The sequence below is a fragment of the Kogia breviceps genome, chromosome 13 (assembly GCF_026419965.1).
Source record: "Kogia breviceps isolate mKogBre1 chromosome 13, mKogBre1 haplotype 1, whole genome shotgun sequence".
In the NCBI taxonomy this organism is placed as follows: Eukaryota; Metazoa; Chordata; class Mammalia; order Artiodactyla; family Physeteridae; genus Kogia; species Kogia breviceps.
In genome coordinates this window covers 43,494,402-43,507,633 of record NC_081322.1, presented here as the reverse complement: position 1 = coordinate 43,507,633, position 13,232 = coordinate 43,494,402, and the positions used below count along the sequence as shown (strand labels likewise).

Genomic DNA, 13,232 nt, shown 5'->3' with positions numbered 1-13,232 from the left:
GCCTCTCTTGGGCTCACTGCTCACCTTTGTTTCAATGTATAAGGACACAGTGACTGACGCTCATTCAATCCCAAGCCCAAGACCTGGGGAAAAACTGGGCTCCCTGCCAACAATGGGGAATCTGGGGTCCTTGGAGAGCCAGGAACTCCATAAAATGTGCAAACATACTGTACACAGTTTACTAAGTAGTCAGTTACACCATAGTTACATACACACCAAACGACAAGGAATACCCAGCATAGTTATAGTGTAGACTCCTCATCCTTCCTCCCTGAGAAACAGGACAAAACCTGTGTAATAGGGAAAAACCTCTGCATTCTATTACAAGTCAATCACTAAAGGGATGTTGCCTATAAGCTAAAATTAACATAATGGCCCATCTCTGGGAACCCTGCCTCCCAGGTAATGAGAGTTAAGCTAAAATACCTTTGTTTAGCTCACAGGAAACATTCTGACCAGGCCCACCTGTGAATGGCTGCAGGAAGAAGAAACTAACCCACCCCCTCCAGAGGTGGATCAGAACCAAGACTTCACCCCCTCCCCTTTTAGTATAAAAGAAGCCTGAATTTTAACTCGGGGAAGATGGTTCTTGGGGACACAAGTCCACCATCTTCTCCGTCTGCTGGCTTTCCGAATAAAGTCGCCTCTCCTTGCCCCAACACCTCGTCTCGCAATTGATTTGCCTGTCCTGCCGTAAGCAGTACAAACGCGGACTCAGTAACACCTGAGAACACCCTAATGAAGGAAAATGGGTCTGTGTTGGTCCAATCTTATCTATTATTTTTGTCTCTCTGGTTTAACATCATCTGATCTTTGGGTTCCCAGCCTCAGTGATTCATGCACCACACTGGCCATGAGAAAGGATCTCTTCTAATTTCCTCACTGGTCCATCAAAAGCAGAAAAAAATCTAAGCCCAGGATAAGCATATTCATCAACTACATCCGTCCTGTTCCAAATGTGATACTGCACATATCTGTTCAGTGTTTGAACTTAAGGAGATTCATGTTCCTCCCATGTGTTCTCTGTGAAATGCTGGCAGCAGCAGCCATTCTTCTGGAAATGTCTTCCCTCCTTCAGCAGTCTCTCTGCCAGAGGGCAGGGGAAGGTGTCATATTCCCCATCCTTGCCTCTTGGTAGGAAAGGAACATCTTAGTTGAGAATGGACTTGCGAATCCTCCTCCAGTGTACAGAATGGATGGGCTCTGGGTTACTCACTGTGGCTTGTGTTTAGACATCTCCAGCCATAGGCATGCTCCTATTTAACTATTTCAAACCCACTACGGATGGACTGAGTGACTATCATGTCATATTTGTAGAGGTTGGGGCTGCCATCTTCTACTTTAGACATCAAGAGCCATCACAGTGTGTGTCTTGCTGTGAGCACTTTCCTCCATTATCTCATTTAACAAAATGCTAATCTGCCTGGGAGTTCGTTTCACAAGTGTTCAGCTTGTGATGTACATTCAAATGGACATGTCATTGAGCATAACTAATATTTGCAAGATGTTTCATGATTTACAAGGAAGTTCACATGTATTATCTTTTTTAATTTCACAGCTCAGTGAGGTAGGCAAAAGCAGTATTACCATCCTCATTTAGCAGATTAAAAAGTTGAGGTTGAAGGGTAAGCTGTGACGAAGTGAGAGAGTGGCATGGACATATATACACTACCAAACGTAGGGTGGATAGCTAGTGGGAAGCAGCCGCATGGCACAGGGACATCAGCTCGGTGCTCTGTGACCACCTAGAGGGGTGGGATAGGGAGGGTGGGAGGGAGGGAGATGCAAGAGGGAAGAGATATGGGAACATATGTGTATGTATAACTGATTCACTTTGTTGTAAAGCAGAAACTAACACACCATTGTAAAGCAATTATACTCCAATAAAGATGTTAAAAAAAAAAGTTGCGGTTAAGTGATTGCACTTGGTCCACAAAACACACTTAATCCCAGCCCTCTAGAGCTATGTAATCTACTGGGAGAGAAGATGCTAAACAAATAAACACGCAAAGTATCCATGATTAAAAATTGAATAAAGGCTAAAGGCTAATAATAAAGAACAAGAAATTACAAGAGAGAATGATAGGTAGGAGCTAATTTAAATCAGGGGGCAGGGAGAACATCTGTAAGGCAGTGACACAAAGAGTTGAGAGAGGGGTACTTCCCTGGTGGCGCAGTAGTTAAGAATCTGCCTTCCAATGCAGGGGACATGGATTCAATCCCTGATCCGGGAAGATCCCACATGCCTTGGAGTAACTAAGCCCGTGCGCCACAACTACTGAGCCTGCGCTCTAGAACCCGTGAGCCACAACTACTGAGCCCACGTGCCACAACTACTGAAGCCCTCGCGCCTAGAGCCCGTGCTCCACAACAAGAGAAGACACCGCCGTGAAAAGCCCGCGCACGGCAACGAAGAGTAGCCCCCGATCGCCGCAACTAGAGAAAGCCCGCGTGCAGCAACGAAGACCCAACACAGCCAAAAATAAATAAATAAGTAAATTGATTTAAAAAAGAAAAGAGTTGAGAGAGGAAGCCAGCTGAAGAGTCAGGAAGACTCCCAGTCCAGTGGTCTCTCCACTGGCAAAACACACACCTCTGGTGGTGACAAGCTCCATCTGTGAAGAACATGCCCCACTGCCCTTCCTGTAAGATTCCTGAGCTTGTTCTAACAGGAACAGCACCACAACCAGAATAGTCCCTTCTCCTGGGTCATCTGGGCAGGCAGAGATCAGCCTCCACACCTCCGTCAGTGCACTGAGCATGGGATGAGAGTCTCCCTTTCCTCACCCCGTCGTCCTTCTTTTCCTCTCTTATTGGTTGTGGAGAGGGAGCTATTGTTAGTCCGAGAAAAGAACCGACATTGTTGGTGTAGTCAGGCGCTGAACGTGTGTGTCAGTGAAAGTAGAGCTTTAATAATAACCGCCGCTAACAATTACCAAGTACTCAGGGCACCTCATCGTTGTGCCCAGTGCTGTACACGTGTGGACTCAGCTGCTCCTCACAGCATCACTGCCGGGGAGGTACGGTTAATACCATCTTTGAGGAAACTGAGGCAAGACCACGTGGATAGCGAGAGGTAGAACCAAGAATCCAAGCATTTAATCCCCTGCTTTGCCGCCCCTCTGCATGGCCTGTAAATTTCATAGTAATCTGCAGCAGGATGATTTATTGAGATAATGAATTTGCACTGCATTTTCAACGTTTTTTCCCCTCCTGCTCACCTCTCTAGTTTCAAGAAGTTAGTGAGGCCATTTATATTTCCCTCTCTCCATCCTCCAAGCAGAAGAAGGAAGCTACTGCAATGCTTTCTCTCATCTTTTAGGGAACTGGATCTCACTGAAGAGGTGATGCTGGGAGAGAAGAGAGGAGTGAGTCTGAGGCAGCCAAGAGGAGGAGGAAGCTCGGGAGGCCGGTGGGGAGGGGCGGGCACTAAGGACTGGGCACTTGGGCCATCTCCGCACAAGTTCCCCGAGGACCTCTGTGCACGGACAGAGCCTTCAGCGCCCATGCAGACATGGACCGTCAGGGTGTGGGCAGGAAGCTCAGAAAGGGAAGACCAGAGGCCTGGCCTCTTCTCCAGGCACCAGCTAGGCCTCCTGGATTATTGATCAACCTCTGCTTGCGGCGGTGGTGGAATGGGGAGGAGCCCTCCAATGACGGCTTAGAATAATAAATTTATCTCCAGATGGAGATGGGGGAGGGTGCTTCAGAGCCAGGTCTAATTTAAATTTTAACTTTAATTAAGTTAATCAAATTAAAATTTGAATTTGAAGAAAATGAAGAAACGGATATTTCCTACACGCCTGGATTTGTGGCTTCATATTCATCCTTGGAATGAATACTATAAGTCTCACAAAATCACCATTCTCGTAGAGTGCATATTCTGCCCTGAAAATTCACAGGCCTCAGAACCAAAACCAATGCCGGGAAGCTCTATACCATCTCCTCTGGCTCTCTGTCCGCTCTGCTTGGGCCAGCAACTAGATCTCTAATCAGGGATTCTTCCAACCGACTTGCTACTGCCGGCCCAACGGTGCTGAAGGGCATTCAAATGGCAGGTGTTCAATAAAAACTTGTTGCTTATTTAAAAGCACTCCTTTTAAGGGCTTCCCTGGTGGCGCAGTGGTTGAGAGCCCACCTGCCGATGCAGGGGACGTGGATTCGTGCCCCGGTCCGGGAAGATCCCACATGCCGCGGAGCGGCTGGGCCCGTGAGCCATGGCTGCTGAGCCTGCGCATCTGGAGCCTGTGCTCCGCAACGGGAGAGGCCACAACAGTGACAGGCCCGCGTACACAAAATAAATAAATAAATAAATACAATAAAAGCACTCCTTTTAAAATCGCCCTAAAACTACCAAATCTATGCATGTCTCTATTCTTGCATAATTTATCCACTGCATCCTTTTGTGCCCTTTTTAAACTAATTGTTGCACTTCTCACATACCTTCTCACGTTCTTGCACTTTTTCCTATGTGTGTATCTTCTGTTAAATGCGCCACACACACACACCCTTTTTTTGCAAAGCTCTAGCCTCAAGATCCTGACATGAATTTCACGACACACGTCCGGGAGAGCAAGTTTGCTTCCTCTTCTTCCCTCACTAACCTACAAGCCTAGTTCACCAGCACCTGCGCACTCTCTGAGGGGCTGCACCATGCGTGCTAAGGTGCTGCCAATGCCCCTGCCTCGAGGGCAGGTTGGAAGGGTTGCCAGGCTCTGCTTGGCCTCCTGTCCAGATTTTAGTGAACCAGGTCCAAGAATGAGCAGCCCCTAACGACCGCAGAACGCCAGCCCTGCCATCTGCGTGGGCCTCATAGCAGAGTCTCCTTGAAAAGAAGCAGGTGCCCTCATCCCAGGGCATCAGAAAGTCAGGCTGCGGCCCAAGAAAAACAAGGCCCGCAAGGTTACCTCAGAGGATCTAACTCACTTTGTCACTTGGCCCTGTTAGACGGGTTTGCAGGGGGAGCCCTGTGTGGGAAAGAGGGCTGAGTTAATCAGAGGCAGGAGCTGAGGGGCCTCCTGAGAGGCAGGAAGGGAGAGAAGAGGAGGACGAGGTATTTCCCGTATTTCTGAATGTGGGTGGAGCTCATCTTTCAGGGAAGGAAAATGTGCATAATGTGGTGTTATTCCTGAGCCTGAAAATGACTGCACGTGGGAATCATAATCCAATTAGACGGGCAGGCCCGTTGGCTGACTTGGAGCCAGCAGACCCCAGTTCACACCACAAGTTCTGCTACTTACCAGCTCGCTGACCTTGGACAACATCCTCCACGTCTCCCCACCTTTAGGCTTCTTAACCTTCCAGTCCATCCTCGACACTGCTGCAGATTTATCTTCCTTCAACACAAATTTGACCAAGTCACTCTCCTACTCAGTACCTTTCTTTTACTCCCCCTTGCACCCGGGATAAAATCCACCTCCTGGCCAGCATGGTAGATAGCCCTCTGTGATGCAGCGGCCTTCCCGCGGGCCTCTCCCCTCCTCACCCCTGCACTCACACAGCACAGAAATGCTGTGTGTGTGCTGTGCTGTGTGTTCCCCCAGACTCTTGCCTTTGCTTATGAAGTTCTACCGGGAGAAACCTGCCCATTGTTCACCGGTTTGGTGAGCCATTCGCATTAGTGACTGTCTGCTGAGAAGCCTTCCTAACCAGCACCTCTGAACAAAGGTCCTCAAGCCCTTCGTGCACTGCTAATGGCCGTGTAAAACCTGTATTGCAACATGTGTTTCCATGGAGGGTTGCCAGATTTAGCTAATAAAAAGAATGGTAATAATAATGATAGGATGCCCAATTGTGTTTTTTTAGTATATATGGGGCATATTTCATATTAAAAATCTATTCGTTGTTAACATGAACCTCAGATTTAGCTGGACTCACGTTTATATGGATTGTCCCTACTGGACCGAGTCACAGGAGGGTGGAGACTGACGAGACCTATCACTATAGCCTCGGTACACACAAAATGACTAGCAGGTGCTTTACATGATTGGTACCTGGAGTTTCTAGACTTAAGTTATTCGTTTTACAGACAAATGAATGAACACGGCATTCATTTTTTTTCTTTGCCTTTTAACATTAGATCGCCCTTTGAAGGCTAAGCGTTGCCCCACGCACAATTCAGACTGCAGTTTCTGATGTTCAGTTCTGACGTTCAGAACCGCAGTTCTGCAGTTTTCCAGACCCAACCTGCAATGAACACTGATAGACGATAGATGGTGCAAGGGACTAACGTACTGGCCTTCCGCCCCGCTGCGGGAGGCGGGTAAGAAAGAAGGCGCAGCGCTGCCGCAGAGCCTTGCGTTATTGATTGCAAAGCTGCCGCAGAGGTGGGAGGATCCCGCCGCCATCTCGCCAGGTCTCCCGCAGTACCCGGGATGTCCCTTCAAGATGCTTTCCACGCCCTGCCAAGTCCCTTGATGTGGGAGGAGAGAGCTGTCTGTCGCACACATTATTTTTCTCATTCACAGGAAGATTGGACCTTTCCATAGTCAGAATTATTTTATTTCACATTGTCACTGTGAACAGTGGCACCAAAGAATAGCAGCTGTCCTTTTTGAAGGCCACCGCCTTTTAAATCGACATCTATGCTTAAATATTACCGAGTGTAATTAAAAGGCAATGAAATCGTGTGGGAATGGGATGAGGGTGTTCATCACTCAATTATAAAACATTCTTTTATAAATAGATGAAACCGTTGAAAATAAATAGATGAAAATACTTTGGATGTAAAATAATTTCGTTATATTGATGTGTGAGCGCGGCTACGTTTTCAGCCCCACTGTAACCGGACACCTACCTGCACATTCTAACTGAAAGGCGGCGCTCTGAAAGTAAACCGTGGGTGGGGTCGCCGTGCAAATCACGGTTGGCATTCCTCCCTGCTAACAGTAGAGGGCGATAATCCATTCGGACAAAAAGGAGAATCATGAGCACAAATGACACATTTACGCAGCCAACATTTTATTGTAACAGGGAACTTAAAATGTATATTCACTCACCAATCCTTTTATTGAGCCAATGCCTCTTCTTAGAATATGGGTTTGCTGGTTAGAGTGCTGTATTATTTCCTTTCTTTGCAAACCACACACACATAATGCATCCTCTGTATTGTCTCACTGGGTTTCCTTAGTGAGATGAGAATTTAAAGACAGTACAAAGCATCTTGACTCAAGAATCCTTCTAGATGCTGTACTGATAACCATCAAACATAATTCAGCAATGCTTTTTTTTTTTTTTTTTTTTTTTTGCGGTACGCGGGCCTCTCACTGCCGTGGCCTCTCCCGTTGCGGAGCACAGGCTCCGGACGCGCAGGCCCAGCGGCCATGGCTCACGGGCCCAGCCGCTCCGCGGCACGTGGGATCCTCCCGGACCGGGGCACGAACCCGCGTCCCCTGCATCGGCAGGCGGACTCTCAACCACTGCGCCACCAGGGAAGCCCCAGCAATGCTTTTTAAATAGACTTTCCTTCATTGAGTCTTTCCAAAGCATTAAGCTGAATTTTTACTGGTAACACATCCCTCTTTCTTTGTGTACTGGTGTATCACTAGTTTTAATAATATCTGGTCAAACTGTGTAATTACCGGAAAACAGTCAATTGGAATTAACAGGTTAGGAAAGAAGCAAACAACACTGTAGGCCCACTAAACAGTAGCCTGTGCGGTACCAGCCACCAGCCCTCAATGAGCTGTGGACATCAGTCAACCTCTTAGCTCAGGCTGCTGTAAACAACACCATAGACTGGGTGACTTACAAGCAACAGAAATTTATTTCTCATAGCATGGGAGACTGAAAGTCTGATATCAGGGCCATGGTCAGGTTCTGGTGCGGGCCCACTTCCTGGTTGAAAGACAGCAGTCTTCTCACTGTACACTGACATGGGGAAAAGATGGGGAGAGAGCTCTCTGGGCTCCCTAACACTATCACATTGAAGGTTGGATTTCAACATATGAATTTTGGGGGAGCACAAACATTCAGTCCCTTACAGTCAGTATGCTTCACAAAGAAAATGGAGAGTTAGTTAATCTGGACCATCAGTTTCATGGAGGTCATTTTAAAAAGCTTCTGCTTCAATTCAGAAAAGTAGTCATTGTTTTTCAAAAAAAAAAAACAATGAGAGATACATACTAATCTACCACTTAGCCAAATCCACATGCAACGTAATTGAATCAATTGTGAAATCACATGCTATCCTAACTTAAGACCTGGCAGAACAAAACTGAGCTCCTCTCACCCTCAGTGGGGCTGCCAGTTGACAAGCCTCATCCACAAAGGCCTCCCCACAGTGAGTCTCATGTCAAATTTTCAGTGTGGAAAGCAACTCTTCAGTCCTGGTTGCTGGCTGCTGGCATGCCATCTGTGTCCCCTGCCAGTCACACAGACACTGTCCTTACCAGCCCCTTGGATTTTATGTCCAAACTTAGTATATCCAACTGCAGCAAGCAAGAATTTTAGTCCTGAGACTCAGGTGCACAAGAAATATATATTTTTAGAATCCCTTAAATCAAGTTAAGTGTGACTCCAAGTCCCCCTTCCACTGAGTTGATGGGCAGTTGAATCATTATCATTACTGGACACCTGCTCTGTCCTGAGTTGTATCAGGCTTCCAGGTTCCTACAGCCCACAGGCCACATTGTCCCAGCCCCTGTGGTTCCTTGGGGTCTAAAGACCCGGCTATTTCTGTGCCTTGCTTAGGGCATGAGAATCATTGGTGAGCTGCAAGGTCCCACCTCTGGGGTCCAACCTCTTTAGCTAGGGACACTCTGGGAACATCCTGCCCTCTTTTCAGTGCACAGACAAGGAATGGCAAGCAGCCCCACCCTCACAAGACCTCTGACCAGTCATAGGGGGAACTGTCTCCCGCATCACCCAGCTGCGTCCGAAGGTACTCCTCCCACTCTAGGGCAGAATTTACCTTCAACAGGAGCAGCTGTGACCCCCCTTGGCGCCAAGGGGTGGTAAAAACAATTTGTGGATTGACACTGAATGGAAATGAGTTCTGTTTTAATGTGGACAAGACAATTTTAAAGATTCAAAGCAGCTTTCATCAAGAATAGCCTGTCTCTTCTGGACAGTTATAAAAAGAGGAGGGATGGAAACTTCCCTACCATGGAGAACAAGGAGCCTCTGCTGTTGGGCTCCGGAAGCATCTCCACATGCAGACAATTCACCTTGTTAACGAGCATCTCCAGCTCACACATTCCTTCCATCCCACCTCTAATTAAGCAAGTGCATTAAATTTTCAGTATCAGCAATAAATGTCCCTCCAGCGCAAGAAATTTCCGTTATAGTTGTATACCTTTTCTACTATAGAAAAGAAATAACTCACCTTTATGTGATTCCAGTGTTGACTTTGAGTAAACGAATATGGGAGCAAGTCAGAAAGGAATCCGAAGGAAGTATAGTGATGGGAAAGAAGGCTGGAACTCACAGCCCCTGGGACGGAAGGGTCGGTCCTGGTCAGCGAACCACTTCCGTTCGGGACCACTTCCGTTCGGGACCACTTCCGTTAGGGAGCTCATTATTTCAGAAGACAGTCCGTGCCATTATGACAACCCTCCGCCGCAACACTGGTGAGTAGAATGTTCTGCAACGATGGAAAGATTCTATAATACAGAGTTTGCTGTTACAGTGTGCTTGCTACTGGGCGCTTAAAATATGGCTAGGGTAACCAAAAAACTGAATTTCAAATTTACTTAACTTTAGTTAATTTAATTTGAATTTAAATAGTTGTGTGTGGCTAGGGGCTCCCATGTTGAACAGCACATCTCGGCGGTCTTTTTCTCTTTTAATCTATGATTTGTACCTCATCTACTTTCGTAAAAGTTCTAAAACGGATTACCACAAGCATAGCGTGAAATGGCAAAATTGAAAAAAAATTTAATAATAAAAGAAGAATGTAATTCTGTAAAAGAGGGCAGAAAAATAGTCTTCCCAGACACATGGAATGAGTTAGTCATTGCCTTTGAAAATTAAATTTTTTTGTAAATTGCTGGAAAGTAAGGCAAAAATGGAAAGTCACACAGGAGGCAAGGTTGAAATGTGTAGTTAACAAGTGTTTGGCTGACAGCAACCCTTATTTGGGGGGGGACGGTTGCCCTGCCTCTGAAGCCCCCAGCCCTCACCCATTGCATCTACTTGGTTATCGCAGAGCCACTGGGGGTGACTCTGCCTCTGGTACCTACTGGCCAATCACAGTTGTCCTCTTGAGAGACTGGACTTGGGACACAGGAGAGTGTGATCTCTCCCTTAGGCCAATGGACGCAGGTGTGAAACTCGGGGTCTGTGGAGCTGAGGGACAGAAGACGGCGGTCTGGCACCAAGACAGGAAAACGCAGTGTGGTGACGGTGGCCACATGCCCTAACTTCTCCAGGCCTCCTCTTCTGTAAAATGGGAGTGATTTTAGTTCAGATTTCTCAGAGTTGTTGTACAAATAAATGCAAGGACATAATAAGTGCTTCACAAATATTATTATTAATTATAATAATATTAGGGTCAGAATCTCGACAGCACTCAAGTCACTGGACTGTGTCATTGCCAAAGTCTTAACAATTACCAGCCCTTGAGCTCCATGAGACACACTCCTCCCCATACTCTTAAAATAATATTCTGTTTTGCTTCAGTGAATTCGGATTGGGTTTCTAGTAACTGTATCAAGCAGAGTGTTAACTTGTATGCCATCTTTTGGAATGCTACCCTGTCTTCTTCCCTGTGCAGATGGCCAGGCCGACCTAACCTTCCTCAGACTCTTACCACAGGCAGGGGCATGGATAGGAGAGCTCAGATAGACACAACTTTAAAGTTATGATTTTTAGTGGACATGGGCCATAGTTTTGGCTGCCCAGCACCCACACCATTTTATTTGGGAATAAACCTTCCAGAATATGCGTCTTGGAGGGAGAGAGGGTCCCACTTCCTACTACAGGAGCTAGAAGTTGCCAAATGATGCTTTTCTCCACCCCTTGGCAGATACAGTGTAGACACATGATCTGGGCTGAGCTAACTGAATGCTTGTGATGGGGACTCTGGAAGGAGTGACACAGATGTGACTTGTAGTTGTCATGGTGATGGTGATGTTGACATCCAGAGCCCTGCTCTGGAGGGGGCGGCACTGATGCCAGTGTGCTGACCTGATTGCTCCTGAGACCTGACCCTCACTGGCTCCCCTACTGCCCAGCTTCCCATTTTCCAAGCCTGGTTCTGCAAATTTCCTGTGCATTCTGTGAGCTACCCAATATGTTGCCAATGAACTCCTCCTCTGCATAAGCTGGCCAGGAGGGGGCCTTTGGCTTGTAACCAAGAACCTTGCTTTTCCCTTTTACCCCTTTGAGAAATTAAGTGACCAGAAATAAACACAGCTTTCTCCCTGGGCTCTTGCTGCATAACCTTCAACAAATATTCCTGCTCCAGCCCCCAAAATGGGGACGTTTCTGTCAACTCGTGCACAATCCTGTGGTGCTTGGACTGCCGCTTGGCCACACTCGGACTGATTCTTGTACCACGACACAGCATGTGATGGAAGAGGTCAGAACGACTGAGCAGGTACCAGACGTGCTGCATTGCTTCCAAAGTTACCATTATCAGGTTTGAGGCTGATGTCGTATTCTGGAGAGAGCAAAGTAAGCTGTCTTCAGAATGACTGAATTTATACACAAGTCAAATGTTCACCTTTGGGCTTCCCTGGTGGCGCAGTGGTTGAGAGTCCACCTACCGATGCAGGGGACACGGGTTCTTGCCCCGGTTCGGGAAGATCCCACATGCCGCAGAGCGGCTGGGCCCATGCGTCATGGCCGCTGAGCCTGTGCGTCCAGAGCCTGTGCTCCGCAACGGGAGAGGCCACAACAGAGGCCCACGTACCGCAAAAAAAATAAAAATTAAAAATGTTCATCTTTTATTTTGAATGGATGTGCCAGAACACCTCTAATAACGATCTTATCCTTTAGATTAATAAATTAGTACTCTCTCTTGATGAAGTAGTGTTTATAGTTTCACCTTCTAACATAGAGTTCTTCCCAGAAACTTGTTGTTCTATAGTCTATCCACATGTGTTCATCTCTGAGTTCAGGAGCATATGTACCCAGAGCCTAGTGCTAATTTTCAATGAACACTAGATAATAAATGTATGTTGAACAAATGAGTAAGGAGCTAATTCATGAGGGAAGGCACAAGTAGCACGCAGGAGAAGCATGAGGAACCAGCCATTTGTGTTTGCCCTGGAAGGACAGACATTCCATGAGCTTGGTAATGGAGGAGGAAAGAGCACAGCTGATGATCCAGAACATCTACTCATTACAGAAATATGAGGCTGTTTTGGTCTGTTTGGTTTTCATCGTGAGGAGAATTGACAATTAAATCCTTCTGTGACGGTAACAAGCACAGCCGGTGGGAGACTTGGGCTCAAGCTGTAGGACAGTCATTGAGGGGGCAGGGTGCGATCACGATCACGGGTGGTGTGAAGCTGGCCCGACCCTCCACAGTGAGGAGCTCGCCTCTGTCGTGGGAGGGGTGCCACTGAGCTCCCCCTCTTCACTCGCCCAGCTCAGCTCCTCAGGAGCCCCTGGAACAGCTGACTCTTCTGTCCTGGCTCAGATTCACTTGGACGACTTGGCTGATCACTTAGGACCTACATTTCTGATCTTCCCCCATTCTTTAATCCAAAACAAAGAAGGAAAAGGGCCGTTTCGGACACCATTTGTCATCTCTGTAAATCAAACTACATTTCTGGTTTTTTTCTGCTTTGGCCACATCAGGGGAATGCAGCTGGACAGATTTCCACCAATTCGGGATTGCCTAACTCAAAATATTGACTAACTGGTCTTTGGAAAATTTAATTTGGGGACTCTGAAGCCTCCTTCTTCGAGAGAGGCAGTCGGCCTCCAGGGTAGCAGACCTGAGGTATAGGCGGCCAATGACTACTGACAGGGAGAGACGTGCCTTCAATACTAAGATGAATGAAGACCACACAGGCAGACTCTCTGGATGGCAGGTGCTACATGGAGTGGAGCTGCTGTTCTAGCTCAGCACCTCTGGGACAAATACAAATCTCCCAGGGATCATGATTCAGGATGTGGGTGGGGCCTGAAATTCTGCCTTTCTGACCAGCCCTCAGGTGGAGTCGGTGCTGGCGGTCCCCAGACCCCCATGTGGGGCAGGAAGCTCCGGCTCCACAGGGAACAGCATGGCCACTACTTACACAGCAGCGGTTGACAGTTTCCAGAGCGACTTCTGTTATGGC

General features: G+C 47.3%; 1 protein-coding gene across 2 annotated transcripts in view; it reads right to left on the bottom strand.

Moving 5' to 3' along the window:
- The window catches only part of CCN6 (cellular communication network factor 6), a 52,721-nt gene that overhangs the window by 20,258 nt on the left and 19,231 nt on the right, over nucleotides 1-13,232 (bottom strand). For both annotated transcript variants that reach the window (XM_067011678.1, XM_067011677.1), the window contains exon 2: nucleotides 5,241-5,336. In XM_067011678.1, the coding sequence (XP_066867779.1) occupies nucleotides 5,241-5,309 (69 nt within the window). In that variant the 5' untranslated portion in view covers nucleotides 5,310-5,336. The remainder of the gene's footprint in view (nucleotides 1-5,240; nucleotides 5,337-13,232) is intronic.